Source organism: Durio zibethinus, chromosome 13, assembly GCF_047325235.1.
Source record: "Durio zibethinus cultivar Kanyao isolate XHJ-2024 chromosome 13, ASM4732523v1, whole genome shotgun sequence".
NCBI classification, from domain to species: Eukaryota; Viridiplantae; Streptophyta; class Magnoliopsida; order Malvales; family Malvaceae; genus Durio; species Durio zibethinus.
The window spans coordinates 2,385,907-2,401,757 of record NC_143174.1 but is presented as its reverse complement, the minus strand read 5'-3'; the positions used below and the strand labels follow the sequence as shown (position 1 = coordinate 2,401,757).

Sequence of the window (15,851 nt, the reverse complement as noted above, 5' to 3'; positions counted from 1 at the left end):
CAAATTTTAAACACATTTTTAAACCGAAGTTTTTTCTTTAAACAATAGCAATATTCTAACTTCTTTTTTTTTTTTCAAAAATTAAAACTTGAAATTTGTAAAAGTACTGACCAAATATGCCACAAGGCAAATGCCTATGCTCGGCCTCTGAGCTTTATTTTGGATTTCATCGTAAATATAGTGTGATGTTATCTATTATTAATTAAATTTAAATGTGTTTTTAAGTTTTTGATTTAGTGATAAAAAATTTTAAAATGAAATTAAATTGAAGTTCGATCTCAACCATTCTTCTTGCTACAGGCTCTGCCCTTTAAACAAAAAAAAAATTTTAATGTTAATTTTAATAAAATTAATTTTATATAAAATTTTAATTAATTTTTTTCAATTTATTTTATAATATTATTTTAATTATAATTAAAATAAATTATATTATTATTTTTAATCTTGTTAATTCAAATAAAGACTAGATCAAGCTTCTCTCACATCTCATTGGCTTATTATTTAAAATTTTATTTAGATGAACAATAAAATTAATTATGATGATATTAAAAATAATAATTATTATTATTATAATTATGATTAAAAAATTTATATTGAATAGATTTTATTGAAATTAGTATTTAAATTCGATTGAAAATTCAATGAATTTAAGTAATGAAATACCAAAACTCCATTAACTCCCTGGCCCGGTCCTTCGGTTGCTAGAGTAGGAGCTCCAAAAGTCTACAGAAAGGCCAAAAATTTTCATTGACGAAATTCCAACCAAACAGTCCCTAACAAAAAATTATCAAATATGATCTAACTTCACTCCTTCACTTCCCATCCGATCCCGAAAAAGAAAAAAAGCAGATCTCTAGAAAAGAAAAAAAAAAAGGCGTTTTAAGACGGGGATGTTTGGTTTTGATCTGGAGTTGAAATGAAATGCAGCAGCCGAATCTGTTTCCGTTCGGCAGCGTTTTAGGGAATCCGTTTTTGTTGAATGGCGGCGTTGGCGGTGACGGTGGCGATTTAAGCGACGGTGGATTTGAGAGCTCTAGGGTTTTCTTCTTGGTCCCTTTTTTGTTATTCCAAGGAGGTGGAATGGATTTGTCCAAGGTTGGGGAAAAAATCCTCAGGTCCGTACGGTCAGCCCGATCGCTTGGTCTCTTGCCTTCTGTTTCTTCTTCTGATCGCCCCGAGGTAAGCAATGTAGCTCAAGTTTTACTTAATCTTTTGATATTTTGATTTTTACATTGTTTGCTTTTATATCTTGGTGCGTATCTTTCTTTTTGTTTTGGGAGGCAAAAAGTAAGTATCAAAAGCAATGACCAACGTGTTTCCTAGGAAAACAAAGCAGTGGATGGTCTGGGTATGATTTTTAATGTTTATTGAGCTAAAAGTTTGCTGGGTTTTTTTGTTTATATGTTAGTCATGATCATAGGATTTTAGTTGATACTTCTTGTTGGAACTAAAGCTCAGTTCTTTCATATGGTATGATAATGATTCATGAATGATTTTCTTTTGAATATGTTAAGCTCAAATGAGTTATGAATTTTGAAATTTTGATTTATATGTTCTTTATTACCTCATACAGGTTCCAGCTCGAGCTGCTGCAGCAGCTGCTGTTGCTCGTGCTCTAGCAGGATTGCCACCTCATCAGAGATATAATCTTCCATCAAGTTCTGAAGAACTGAGGTCAATATATGGAAGCAGACCTCAGAGTCAAGTAGTGGAGGAGCTAGAGGAAGACTTCTATGAAGAGGTGTCGCTTGGATATTTATGCACAACTGCATAGGCATATAAATTTTAATTTGAGAACCATTGTCTATGGTGCAATGCGAAATCAATGGAGTTATATTCATAATTTCAACTTCTTTTAATTACCTAAACAATTAAGCTGAATATAAAGGAGTTATTATGATTGCTATTTTTGTTGTTTTAACCTTTATTGCTCTTGTTCTTTGTCACCACTCTCTTTGTTCTATCCATAGTAATCATATGTTAAAAGTATATGTTGTGAATTGCAAGGACATGAGAAAGAACTGTTATGTTATGGCCTGCTTTTTCTTGTTTGATATGAGATTACGAAAACAGGATGGGAGAAGGAGCAGTGCAACTGTAGTTCATTGGAAGCATCCAAGAGCAGCTCCAATTGGATGCTTCCAAAAGGAAAAAAAAGAAAAAGAAAGAAAGACTAGTTTCTTTTATTATTATTATTTGTATTCTACTGAGGCATGCTAATTTTTTTTATGTTTCTTCAATCTGTTTCCCTCTATTTGCTGATGGTAAATATGGTCTTATTGTATTAAAGAAGTCCATCTATTGCAGGAGTTTGATCCAATAAAACACGTTCTGGAGCATATTCCTTCTGAAGAAAATGAACCAGAATATTTTGAGAAACAGGTATTTTTCCTTCTGGATTCACTGATTAGACTGTTAAAAAGATGAAAAGAATGAGTCAATTCTGCTGCTTGTCTTCTTCCATTTAAGCACTTTAATTATTTATGTTGTGTCAATTTTAGAATTTTAATTCTTAATATTTTCCTCTCTTGGTGATTTTGATCCCATCAATACTACAATGTTTAGATCACCTAAGTTTTTTGTTTTAAGTCTGAGAAAAGGTTTTATTTTTTTCTGTTAATTCTTATTTATTAAGTGCGTATTCTAATTAATGCTTATAATATTGGTTTGCTTACTCTGTTCATGAATGGTTAACCCTCTGAGAGTCATAATCCACATGCCCTGCTGTAACTTGTTTATTCTCCATAAACGGTCCTTGGTCATTATTATGGGTGTGAACACACTAATAACTGATTAGTGTTTGGGCATATAATCATGACGTGTCTGATAATAACAGAAGGTGTTGCCTGAGATATCACTGGGCTGATTTTTGGGGTTTTCTGAATTGCCTGAGATTGAGTAAGCAATGGTGGAGCAAAGATCCTAGGGTGTACATTGTACCAGTGAGCTAAACATGTTCAAGATTTCATCCTTGTCATGTATGCATAACCATTTCTTTTCTATGCCTATTTTTATTTTTCAAGCATTTGAAATGAATTTGTGTGATTCTCTAACGGTTATAACAATTGGGAGATATAGTGTTCTTTATGGCTTTGATGACATGTATGCTTATATTGATTGCGTTTATGGAAGTCAGCCTTTTGATAAATGCATCTTTGTCAGAAAATTTATAAAATCCTACATCATATGGAAATATGGGTGATTAATTTCTCCTGTTTAGGGCATTTCCTAATTAGTTGTTAAATGAGGATATGGCAAAATAGGTGGAGAGGGAGGTTGTTTGTTCTGTTCCATTGTTTTGTGAGTTGTGCCATTTTCTGGGAGTTCCTATTGGATTGCCATCAGACATCTTTGTTCTTGTTTGGAAATTTCTTTAAGATGATATATTTAGCCATCCATCTTCATTTCTTTCGTAGGCCACTCTTAGATTAGCACAACTGGATAGAGTAGCTGAACGTTTATCCCGCCATGTTATGGAGCATCATGAAGTAATGGGTAAGTTTTTTAATGAGATTTCTCATTTTCACTCTGCAATTCCACGGATGTAATCTCTGTTTACACATCATCTGATTCTATTGTATTGGTATACCAATTGTTCCTCGTCTATTGATGGTTGAAATGAAAAGCATGTGTTTTTGTATCTTTGAAGGAACTTTTGGCATATGATATCTAGAGTATCAATCGCTGGAATTCTAAATCTCCTCCTTAGGCATCAAGATTTGATATATGTATAGATTTACTAAAGTTGGTTCCATGACTAATTACTATTTAAAGATGGAAATGTTTGCTTTATTAATTGTAAGTTGATTATCTTGGCATGATGTCTTATAGTTTTGGTTTTATTGATGCTTGTATCAAGATATATTCTATAAATTTCTGTAGGGTTATACAGAATGGTGAAGATTTGGTTGTGTTCTGGTTTGTTTCTTTAATTAAGGTGAATTTTTTAATTTCATTATTTCCTTGGATGACGGGTTGGAAATGCGTAAGCTTTTTTTATTGACTAATTTTTGTTGTTGTGTGTACTATAGTGATGGTTTATGAGAAGTTCAGAATTCATTTTGTCTTTCTTTAAGTGAGGTTTTGATACTTGCTTTTGGCCAGTGAAGGGTATGAATTTGGTCAGGGAATTGGAGAAAGACTTGAAGGTTGCAAATGTTATCTGCATGGTAAGGATTTGCATTGTAACATAGTTTCATGTATGATTGTTAAAGAGCCTCATCTGGAGCAAATGTCAGCTTATCATTTCTTTTTCATTTTTTTCCCAGTACCTTGTAATTCTGTCAACTACAGTAGATATTACCTGTACAGCTGTTATTCTGCTATTGAATCTATATCTTATTAGAGTTTGTTTTATGGTTTTTGCAGAATGGAAGAAGGCATCTAACCTCATCAATGAATGAGGTTTCAAGGGACCTTGTTGTGAACACTGATTCTAAGAAGAAGCAAGCTCTTATGGTAAATCCTCTCTTATACACACCTTAACAATGCCTATCTTTGACTTGACAATATTTTCCCTTCCTTTTGGCTTTCTGGGAGAAAAGTATAATGCTTTCATATTCTTCATTTTTCTCATTACAGGACTTGCTTCCAGTATTGGCTGAGCTTCTTCATGCACAGGACATGCAATTAGCTCTCGAATCTCTTGTTGAGGAAGGTAATTACTGCAAGGTGAGTTGTGCCAGTAACATAAATTGTATTACCTATGCTTCTTCTGTTTGTTTTTTCCCGTCAATTTACTGTATCATAATTATTTTTTAGCTCTCTGAAAGAGTTTACTTATATAAGTTATTGCACAGGCATTTCAAGTGCTATCTGAGTATTTACAACTACTTGATAGTTTGTCAGAGCTCTCAGCAATACACGAGATGAGCCGTGGTGTTGAGGTGAGCGTTAAGTTTCTATTATGTAGTTCTTATATAATTTGTACCAAAAGGTGTTCTCTCTTTCTGTCTCCCTCTCTTAATTTATGTTTTTAATTCTATTAAGAGCTTATGAAAGGTATATGTTAACTTGCACATAGTCAATCTTGGATTAAAATGTGAAGTAAGCTTTCTTTTCACCATTTTAAATATTAATGCAGGTTTGGCTAGGAAGAACTCTTCAAAAGCTGGACTCTCTTTTGTTAGGAGTCTGCCAGGAGTTTAAAGAAGAAAGCTATTTAACTGTCAGTTTTTTATTCTCTGCCTTGATTTGGATCATAACTTTGTTCTTTTTACATGGTGCATGCGTGAAGTTGTTGATTTCAACTTTCTAGATGATTTATGCATCACTTTTATCATAAAGTTATTTTGGTCAAATCATTTTATTTGTCTCAAGTGCATCTAGATCTGCAGTGGCTGCCTCATCATGAGTTTAATTTGATGTTGATATGTTTGATCAAATGGATGATGTATCATTGTTTGCACCTTTCATTGTACAACTATATTTCAGTTGTATGCATAGAATGCTAGGGAGGCAGATCAGGAGATTTGCTAGAATCATGCTTTGATTACTTTGAGCATGAGCACTCTCACAGCTTTCTTTGTTTGGATATTGTTGTGGACTAGAGAAGGTACTACTTTCGCCCACTTCCACTTTGGTTTTCTCCTGGTCTAGTACTTCTTGTTTTCTCTTTCTAATAGATTACTTAGTATGCAGACTAATCCAATTTTTTGTTCAATTCGTATGTGCATTAAAAACTCCTTTGCTTGCTAGCCATTGATGGAACTAGGAATTTTTTGTCCATTCGGTCAAGGTTGTTTAGTTGTCATTGCTTGAGAATTGCATTATTTCAATCAACAATAAATATCATATAATTCTCATTATAGTTGTTGATCTAGTAATTGTTTGCTGATGGTACATGTTTAATTTTAGTCCGATTCCGAAAATGTTAAAACTCTTTTCTAGTATTTTATTTTTGCTCTGCCAAAATTTCCAATTATCTCTCTCGTCTATCATTTGGGTTGGCTTTGTGGGCTGTGTTGCAATATTCGTCCCATTGCTGTGGTCTACGTGTCAGGCCTTGTCAAGTTCATCAACATTTTTCTCATTCTTTTGAGGGAAAAACTGCAAGCTAGAGAATTTTTTTTGCCATTGCAAGTTAGAGATTTATGAATATCATTTTTCATTATTTTTGTTGCAAAATTGAGGTTAGCGTATTTGCAATGCTTCAGGTGGTTGATGCATATGCTTTAATAGGAGATGTCTCTGGTCTTGCTGAAAAGATACAAAGTTTTTTCATGCAAGAAGTTATCTCAGAAACTCACTCTGTATTGAAGAGTATTGTCCATGAGGTATGCTGTAATATTAATGTTTTGGTTATACAAACTATACATTCAGGGGAAAATACATATGGCACCTCAGAGTTTTAATTTACAACTTAAACTAATTAACTTAATGTACATGCTGATAATTATGTAATGCAAAATTCTAGACTTGGGGCCTTTTCCCAAGCAATGTATTAGTGTACTTATTCAGATGCACTGGCTGGAAAAGGATGGTGAGGTCACTGGGTGCCTCTTCTAGTTAACTATATCGATAAAAATTCAAACTTAGTGAATTGGATGATAATTTTTAGGACTGTGGGTAATAAAAGAGTGCATGAATATATTAACAGTCCATCAGAGGGAGAAGGAAACTTGAATACATATGGTTGATCATTATGGACAGGAAACCATAGATGAATGAGAGAACTAATCATAAGTTTCTTTTTTAGAGCCTTCCTCTGCTTCTCACTACTGTTGAGGTTGTTTTCTTGTGAACTTCTCCTTGGTCTTCTTTATGTCCTTTTTACCACTTGCACCTCATGATGTTTATGTTTTTCACTGTCATATGATAGGACAACTTAGATGATTGATTCACTTTTGCAGGATCAAGATGTACATATGCAAAATAGTAGGTATGCCTTCTAAACTTATCTTTCTATCGACTAGTTACCAGCACTTAATTCTTTGCTATCATTTCTAACTTATGTTTGATTTGACTCCAGACTTACCTACAGTGATCTATGCCTTCAGATACCTGAATCTAAGTTTAGGCAGTGTTTATTAAGAACACTAGCTGTCCTGTTCAAATTGATGTGTTCATACCATGAAATCATGGGCTTTCAGCTGGAGAATAAGGTAAACTTGAATCCTTACTGTTACTCATTTGTTTATCTAGAATATTTATTGTTATTTAATGCTAGTGATTATTACTGCTTAATAATTCCAGCTGTCTCCCACTTTTCCTTCCTGTGACATTTATGCGTAATTTTCATTTACCCTTCTCAAGCTTTGGGAAATGTGGAAAAGGCTTTTAGTCAATGTTATCTTCCTAGAGTATCCAAGGCCAAGAAATATAGCTGCTTTTTATTAATTTATATGGGAGAGCTAAGTTAGTATCGGAGTTATGCAAGTCCCTGCTTTGACTCACATGGTTTTCCCTTTTTTACATAGGTTTTCTTTTGAGGCGTCAGTCTAAATCTATTGTATGGTATATAAGGGTGTGAATGTATGTGTATTTATGTGAAATCTTTGTGAGTTCTGTGGTAATACTATGGTTTTTTGTATTCCTGGTTTCTTTCCTGTTAGTGGGAGGCTGTTTCTCTTTTGATTTCTTTCATTTTGAAATGTTTTTATCCTGTCGCAGGTTTTAGGGTGCCCAACAACAAATGCCAAATTGATGGAAGGTAACATCTTTTGTAAACGCTGTAGAGGCTCAGCACATTGATTCAGTTTCTAAAGTCCTTGCAATTCCATTAGGTTAACTGCTCTTTCTCTCTCTATATCTGTAGACAAGACACCAGGTTCATCTTCTGTAGAGGAGTCTACAACAGGCACTTCCTTAGCTGATGCATCTGAAAGGACAGATTCTGGAAATGCAGAATCTCAGGAACCAATTTCTGAGGGTAGAAATGGCGATGGTGAAATGTCAAGCAGTGGATCTCCATGGTATCAATTAAGGAAAGAAGCCATAGCTTTTGTGTCACAAACCCTTCAGAGGGGACGTAAGAATCTTTGGCAACTTACAACTAGCCGAATATCAGTATTGCTTTCTTGTTCTGCTGCTTCTTCGACAAGCATTCATCAATTTTTGAAAATTTATGAAGATCTCAACACATTCATCCTGGCTGGGGAAGCCTTCTGTGGAGTTGAGGCAGTTGAATTTAGGCAGAAACTGAAGGGTGTTTGTGAAAATTATTTTGCAGCATTTCATCGGCAAAACATATCTGTAAGTTGGACTTAACACTTATTCTTATTCATGGTTATTGTTGTTGATGGTGTTGGTATTGCTATTGGGGGAGGATGGATTTAAAGTTTTAGACTTTCAGGGTGTGGCTACCATTAAGTTATAGCTAGTCATGGGCTTCATAGGTTCTTGTCTGCATTGTTATAAGTATTCCACAGATCATAATGCCAGATTTGTGGACATCTTTTACATGCATTATTTTTTGTAGTAACCGTTGATTTTGAATTCATTTGCACCAACTTCCATGAAACTTTAAACAGAAAGTGAAATGTGGTGCACTGATTTTGCGGATAGATATAAATGCTTGTATGTTTATCTTCTTGCATATTATAGCCTATTATAACAATGGTTTATCTGTTGTACGTACTTTTCATTTTATGGCATCAACAATATTGCAAATTGTTACTATTTTTATTTCTGCACTTAATTCTATTACCTTCTGTCCCATAGTACTAATGCAGTTGAAACTGAGCTGGGGCTTACTTTTTGTTTCATTTCCAGGCGCTTAAAATGGTTTTGGAGAAGGAAACCTGGCTTAGATTGCCACCAGAGACGGTACAGATAATTAGTTTTGCTGGGCTGGTAGGTGATGGAGCACCCTTAATTGCTGCATCTGATGGTAACTCTTCTAATCCTAGGGTGCTTCACACTGACAAATCAGTAAACACAGGTGCCAAGAAGAGTGGATTTTCTCCTTGGCTTAGAAATGGAAACCCATTTTTGCTAAAAGCAAGCAGCAGTCCCAAAGAAGCTCATAATTCCTTCCTCCTTAATGGAACAACCTCTGGTGAATGTGAGGGAAATGTTGGTAATCTTCATGGTGATGTTGTCTCTCCACGCAATGGTGATGTAAATCATATCTATGGCTCCAATTCTATATCAGAAGAGGAAAATGAGGATTTACTTGCTGATTTTATTGATGAGGATAGTCAGCTCCCTAGTCGAATTTCAAAAACCAGCCTTTCAAAAAGTTACTCTTCTCATTGCAGTAATGATGAGTTTACAGCACAAACTGGATCATCTCTTTGTCTTCTAAGGTTAGATGCTATATAGTTCAAAAAGGAAAATGGATCTTTCTATTAAGAGCTGTTTTTGATTATGATGTTATATGTAAATGCAATTGATCTGTTTTCTAATTTTTACACCTTAGGTCAATGGATAGGTATGCAAGGTTGATGCAGAAACTTGAAATAGTAAATGTTGAGTTTTTTAAGGTGTGTTTCTGGTTAACCTTTCTTTTCCTAAGATTTGCATCTTTAGCTTCTAATACAATCTGAACTGTGTTTTTCTTTTTCCCTCTAAATTATTTTTCCTGATTCAGTACATTTTTGCAGGGCATGTGCCAATTATTTGAGATGTTTTTCTATTATATATTTGAAACATTTGGTCAGCAAAACATGAATGCAAGTGGAATGAGTTCTACTGACTCTCTAACTTGTAAGTTGCAACTCTGTGAATACATGATGGAAATTCATTTGCCTATTAATATCTCTTTACTTTATGCGTTCACTTCACATTTCTGCATTTTCATTTTTTTTTTTTTTTTTGTAATTCCTAGATCGGTTAAAGACAGCCTTATCAAGAATAACTCAAGATTGTGATCAGTGGATAAAAACTCGATCAGGATCCTTATCATCTCCACCTGTACATGCAGATGTGACACCTAATGTTCCTCAAATAACAAATTTTGGTCCTCCAGCAGGCACCTCCTATGGTCCAAAGGTATAAAGTAAATTCCTGTATTTACTGATTGATAGGATGACTCATAATATGCTTCTTTCCCCAAGTTCTTTTTCTTCTCCTGGATTGGATGGGGAAAATTGCCCATTGTTAGCAGATTCTCTTCTCCCACTTCCCACTCTATTATTTTGGTAGTTGTATTTCTCAATGTGATATTTAAGTAAGAAAATAAAAGATTGTTGATGTGACTTTTTTCTTAAAAAGCTGTGCATCGACTTAACAAAAAGAATCTACGTTAAGTGCATATTGGTTTCTTGATTACTTCAAACTAAGGTTGCTTTCTCTGGAATTTGTTTTTAAGACAGGAATGAAGCATTTGTTAATATATATGCCCATCAATAACATGACGCTTATGTTGCAGGAAAGATGTGCAGGTGCTGATACTGTAGCCCTTGTTGCTAGAATATTGCATAGATCTAGAACTCATCTCCAATCATTGCTTTTTAAGAGTAATACAGCTGTAGTTGAAGATTTCTTTGTACAGCTGGTATGTTTCTTATTCTCAATCATGTGGGTTATGAAAATGCAAAAACTGAAACTTTAAGTGTTTTATGTATACTTACATTTTAGTGATATTTCTGAATAAGACCAGAATAGTTATTAATTCACAATGTAGGACCACTCCTAATCCATATTTATTGGAAATGAAAAATACTAGTAATGAGAAATGCTTAGTTCTCTCTTCTTTTACAAAGGATATTCTGATTTCTATTGGGACATTTCAAGAGTATGTGTATTATTAAATAAATGGTCAAGCAGTAGGTGGTTAAGGTTTTAATTCCACCTTTCATAAAAAAGCAAGTTATTAATTCTTTGTAGATCTAGACAAAAGGATAGGTCATTTTATCGAATCTTCTAAGTGAGTTTGTAAGGTTAGTAATAGAGTATTTGTGAACTGGAGGGACTATGAGCTGTTGTCAACAATTGTAAAATTTATAATTGTTTCTCTTTATTCCTACATTATGTTCTGTCCGCAAAAGTCAAAATGCTGGTCATAGTCAATCAACCAGCAATAAAATGGAAATAAATATAATTTTATTATTTAAGGGTAAGGACCTAATAGGAAAAATAAAATTATCATACAAACAGGTTTTATGCTTACCCTATACCTGATCCAAGTAGCAAACAACAAAACTAAATGCCAATTTAAAGAGCTAAAGGATGCAAAGCTTGATAAATTGGGAACTTGAATTCCCGTTTTATTGGTTTATTAATTTGTAAGTTGAACTTTTTTGAACATGTAGAATGTATCATAATACATTCAAGCGTATGGTTTGTACTTTATACTAAATTTGGTTAATTATTCTTTGGTACAATGTATGATGAAAATGTGTGAATAATAAATTTAATCGATTGAACTAGGTTCCTTGAACAATTAGTTGAGTCAGTAAACTATTATGATATAGATTCTTGAAGTCCTTTGACAGTGTCTTGTGCTAGATTAGTATGATGACTGTATTGAGTTACCCTTTATGTAATTTATGATTTTAGTTTAAGATTCTTTTTATCAATGTACAAAATGAACGAAGTTAGTTTTTCTTTTTTACATGCTGATAAACAAAACCTCATCTTTTTTACATACTGATAAACAAAACCTCAAGCAGCAGTTGCTCCAAATAAATGTTGCCTATTAATCCAAAATTTAGTTTATTGAAACATTTGTCCAAGAACCTTGATGAGGGTAGCTCTTCCACTTCAAAGGTCCTCCTATTGGTTTCCCTCCACTTTCTACTATCCATACAAGCATGTTTACCTTTCCAAGCCCTCACTCGTCCCAATTTACCCTGCTTACAGCCACGTAATTCCCTGCAAATAATGAGCTAAGTTGCATTTATGCAGGGATGTAAGTTTAAGCGGTTCATATATATATATATATATATATATTTTGCTTTTGCCTGCTTAATGCTTAATATAGAACATTTTTTTCTCTGTTAAGTTCCCCTTTGCCTATTTTATACAGACTTAATAAAATTCATTATTGGTTTTCCAAATTAACATGCTTATCTTATCAAGTGAATCTTATTATATTTATATGTTGAATTTTACATATTTTTTATAATATGATATTAAGTTTACTTGGTTATTGCCAGGTGGATTCTGTGCCAGATCTTATAGAGCACATACATAGGACAACCGCAAGAATACTGCTCCACATTAACGGGTAAGATCATTAAAGTATTACTGGGTTTCTACTTTACAAATATTATTGTTGCTTATGTTACTTTCTTTTGTCTCTTAGAAGCAAAAAACTAAAGAGGCATATGGACATAAAAGCAAAAAACTGTGTTGAAGGATTGTAAATTGAAATTTTAACTTTCATGGAAAAGCAAAAACCATAATTTTACTCATGTATGGATTCATTATGATTGATTTAGCCATAACATTTATGTGGTTTGTGCATTTTTATCTATGATTTTGCTTTTGCTTTTGCTTTTGCTTTATGGTGAAAACCAAAAAGCAAGGAGCAAAAGAAATAATCATTTGTTTCTTATGATTTTAGAAGTTAATATTCTTGTGTGCAGGCGCATTTATAGCCTTGTCAATGCTAGGACTGATTCTTTTTGATTAATTTCTCCACTCAGCCTTGTAGTGACCCAAATTACTGCAACAGTTTTTGCTTGCAGCTGAAAAATCCCTTCCAAATTTATTGAACCAAGGAAGAAAAAGAATCTGAAGTAAAAAATGTTAATGAAAGAGTTGTAATGTTTCTCTAATTGCTTGAAAAATTGTTGCGTCCAAAATGGTGAGTTGTGGGAAATGGGTAGGCTAAAAACGTTTGGCTAACCATCCTTGTAAGTTTCCATGATTGGGTGTTATCTGTCAGAAAATTCATCAAGCTTATTATTCATGACTGTAACTAGCCAAGCGACACCCTAGGTTCTTTCCCTTTTTTTCCCCATTTCCTCTGCAATTAAATCCATTGGCGATAGCAATGAAAACCCTATAGCAGAATGAAGAAATTGATCATTATTATTCTAATAATGATTAATTTCTTTGTTCTGCTATTGGGTGGCCAAATGCAAAACCATAGTTAATATCTCATGGGTTTCCTAGAGATAAGTGAAAGTTTGCTTTAGCTGTTTGGAATTTTGATATTCTAAGATGAAGTCAATACTTTCAGCAAGATGTTTAGTAATACTTACAGGCTAGCCTGGTACATTGCTGCTAGTTTTAGGAAGTGCTTTTGTCTAGGCTATTCTCCTAACAAAAGCAGAATTTTTGGCAGGTATGTTGATCGAATTGCTACTGCGAAATGGGAACTGAAAGAGCTTGGGATGGAGCACAATGGGTTTGTTCTTTTGGGATCATCCTATTTCTTTAAAAATCATTACTTTCATTTGCCTTTTCAGTTTGTAATCTCATATTTGGCCAAAGATTCTTGCTATTATCTTTGCTTGAATAGATCCATGACCACCATTTGACAAGTTCTCTAACATGAGTTGTTTTAATGAATAGGTATGTGGATTTAATGTTAGGAGAATTTAAGCACTACAAAACAAGGCTTGCTTATGGGGGAATTCACAAGGAGGTAATATGAGCCATCATCCTGTTAAATTTAGCAAAAGAACATAATTTGTTTACACCAGATGAACTTCTCTTGGATTAATCATTTATGATGCAAGAGCTAGTTTGTAGATTATCATTCATGTTGGAAGGAAGCTAGTTTGTAGATTAGTAATTATTAAGCAGGCTGGTTTACTAATGAAGAGAAGAATTAAGATTATGAATGTTAAGAAGAAAAGGAAGAAAACAATATAACCAGAGATGGTAATTGTGACTTGGTAGTCCATAATACAAGGTTAATTTGCTTCGGATGTAGTTTTCATTAGTGGAACATAAAGATAAATGTGAAATCATTATCTTATTTGTATGAAGAATTCAAATGGTTGATGGTTTAATGTTATTGTTCATGCAAGTACATGATTATGATGTCTCCGCTTTTTGATGAAGAATAAATACAACTAACAAAAATTTGAAATGATTTACCATAAGCTGTGTTTTCTGTTGACTTAGGGTCAAGACCTCCTCTTGGACTATGGACTTGAAATTGTTGCAGAGACTCTTATTGAAGGTCTATCACGAGTGAAGAGGTGTACTGATGAGGGACGAGCTCTCATGTCATTAGACCAACAGGTAGTAATTTAAATTTTGACAGGAATTTTCTAATGTATTTTCTTGATCGTCTTGCATGTTTTTCTATTTTTGTGACTGAACTCCTTTTTTTTCCTATCAGGTTTTAATCAATGGCCTACAACACATTGTCCCCTTAAACGTGAAGCCAAAGTTACAGATTGTTGAAACTTTCATCAAGGTAACTGCATAGTTAACATGGTCAATTCAGAAACTGATGCAGAAATGGTTTCTTCACTCGTTTTGAAATGTATAATGGAGAATTAAGTTAGCCATAACTAATTGCGTTCTCTATATTTCCTCTTAACAGGCTTATTATCTCCCTGAAACCGAATATGTACACTGGGCACGTGCTCATCCTGTAAGAAGTGTTCTGTGTTACCGCAAAACGATGAATGCTTTCATTCATACTTTTGTACTTTTAATTTTTTTTCCTTAGAAACCTGAAAATAGTTTTGCATTGCAGGAATACAACAAGAATCAAATTGTGGGGTTGATAAACCTTGTCGCTTCAATGAAAGGTTGGAAAAGAAAAACCAGGCTGGAAGTGCTAGAAAAGATTGAATAAGCAGGTATGTAGCCTTGAAATTACAATGTAAAGTTCGATACTTAGATAAATTTTTTGTTCTTTGAAACAAAATTATGTATATCCCATAGTTTATTGATTCCGGTTCATTACAATGAGTGCAAATGAGGTTGTATATGTTCAAATGTTTCCTTTTGCGATACATGTGCTTCCCTTTTTAAGGGTATATGTAATGTAATCTTGAAGTAACACATGATGCTAAATAATCAGGTTCCATGCCTTTTGACATAAGTAGATATATTGCATGTATTAATATCTCTATAAAAATATCAAGTGCTATTTTCTTTCAACATTAAGTTTGTGCCTGGAAGCATAATTTAAACTAGTATTATATATGAGTTCGTTTTTTATGTTTTAATTGTAATTTTTTAACTCCACAAGAGAAATTAAAAAATATACATGTGATTTATTTTTAATATATTTTAAGAGATATATGACATCTTATTAATATCGGTTGTCGACTTTAAAAAATGAAATAATTTTTATATCAATTCGTCCTTCCTAATTGTCTAAAAAAAGAAAAAAAACAAAAATCATCTTCGTACGAGCGTCAGCAGCTGTTGGCTCTGATTGCAGCACTACATGTTTAGTTAACACGGGGTTGAAATAGTTGACAAAAATCACAATTACGATTACAATAAATATTGCAATGATATACAGTAGCGGCTTCATTTTCTTCCATTATTGTTTTAAAACTTTTAATGGGGTTATAGTATTTGTATATGTATATATAAAGTTCTAAAAAGAGTAGAGATAAGATTTATATTCACAAAAGATGTGTATTGGACGTCATTTAATTTATATATAATAATGCATATCATTTTCACAATTTATATAACAAATTTAATTCAAATTCCCTGTTTTAAATTCACGAGAAAAGAGGAGAAGAGAACAAGAGTAACAGTTATCAACTTATGCGAACTAAGCCCTTAAATCAAAAAAAAAAAAAAAAAGTGAAAAAGAGATAAAATTAGAGAGAATTTTACATGGAGACACACTCATATATTATAGTATTTGAAGTTTTGAAATGGTGGTCCATGTGCAATCCAACCTATCTTATTCTTAGCCTATAAATTTTTATTTTTACTTAATATTTCTATTCCTACTCTCTTCATTTTTTTTTTTTAGTTTCGAGCATAATCCTTACAAAAAAAAGAGATTTTGATTCAAAACCAAGATCTTT

The 15,851-nt window shown here is 33.2% G+C and overlaps 1 protein-coding gene across 4 annotated transcripts; it reads left to right on the top strand.

The window, feature by feature from the left end:
* The first annotated feature begins 746 nt into the window (after window positions 1-746).
* Window positions 747-14,899, top strand: LOC111303757 (uncharacterized). Of its 4 annotated transcripts, none has more exons than XM_089742656.1 (26): window positions 747-1,179; window positions 1,574-1,741; window positions 2,308-2,382; window positions 3,417-3,495; window positions 4,110-4,169; window positions 4,369-4,458; window positions 4,582-4,671; window positions 4,800-4,886; window positions 5,084-5,167; window positions 6,156-6,275; window positions 6,852-6,880; window positions 6,971-7,103; window positions 7,612-7,651; window positions 7,757-8,193; window positions 8,713-9,248; window positions 9,362-9,425; window positions 9,546-9,648; window positions 9,770-9,933; window positions 10,313-10,438; window positions 12,042-12,112; window positions 13,178-13,240; window positions 13,408-13,480; window positions 13,966-14,085; window positions 14,186-14,263; window positions 14,393-14,443; window positions 14,549-14,899. In XM_089742656.1, exons 5-26 carry the CDS (start codon window positions 4,113-4,115, stop codon window positions 14,648-14,650), a joined length of 2,718 nt encoding a protein of 905 aa, XP_089598782.1. In that variant the 5' UTR covers window positions 747-1,179; window positions 1,574-1,741; window positions 2,308-2,382; window positions 3,417-3,495; window positions 4,110-4,112; the 3' UTR covers window positions 14,651-14,899. The 4 variants fall into 4 exon arrangements, with proteins under 4 accessions (XP_089598782.1, XP_022755916.2, XP_022755918.2 ...); XM_022900181.2 differs by having other exon boundaries at window positions 4,105-4,169; XM_022900183.2 differs by lacking the exon at window positions 6,156-6,275 and having other exon boundaries at window positions 4,105-4,169.
* The last annotated feature ends 952 nt before the right edge of the window (window positions 14,900-15,851 follow it).

Bases quoted from the DNA above. Each gene is read 5' to 3' on its own strand.
- LOC111303757 (XM_022900181.2), top strand. From the start codon at position 922: ATGCAGCAGCCGAATCTGTTTCCGTTCGGCAGCGTTTTAGGGAATCCG. The intron at 4,459-4,581 runs GTAAATCCTCTC...TTCTCATTACAG, and splicing joins AGAAGAAGCAAGCTCTTATG to GACTTGCTTCCAGTATTGGC. The intron at 13,241-13,407 runs GTTTGTTCTTTT...TTTAATGAATAG, and splicing joins CTTGGGATGGAGCACAATGG to GTATGTGGATTTAATGTTAG.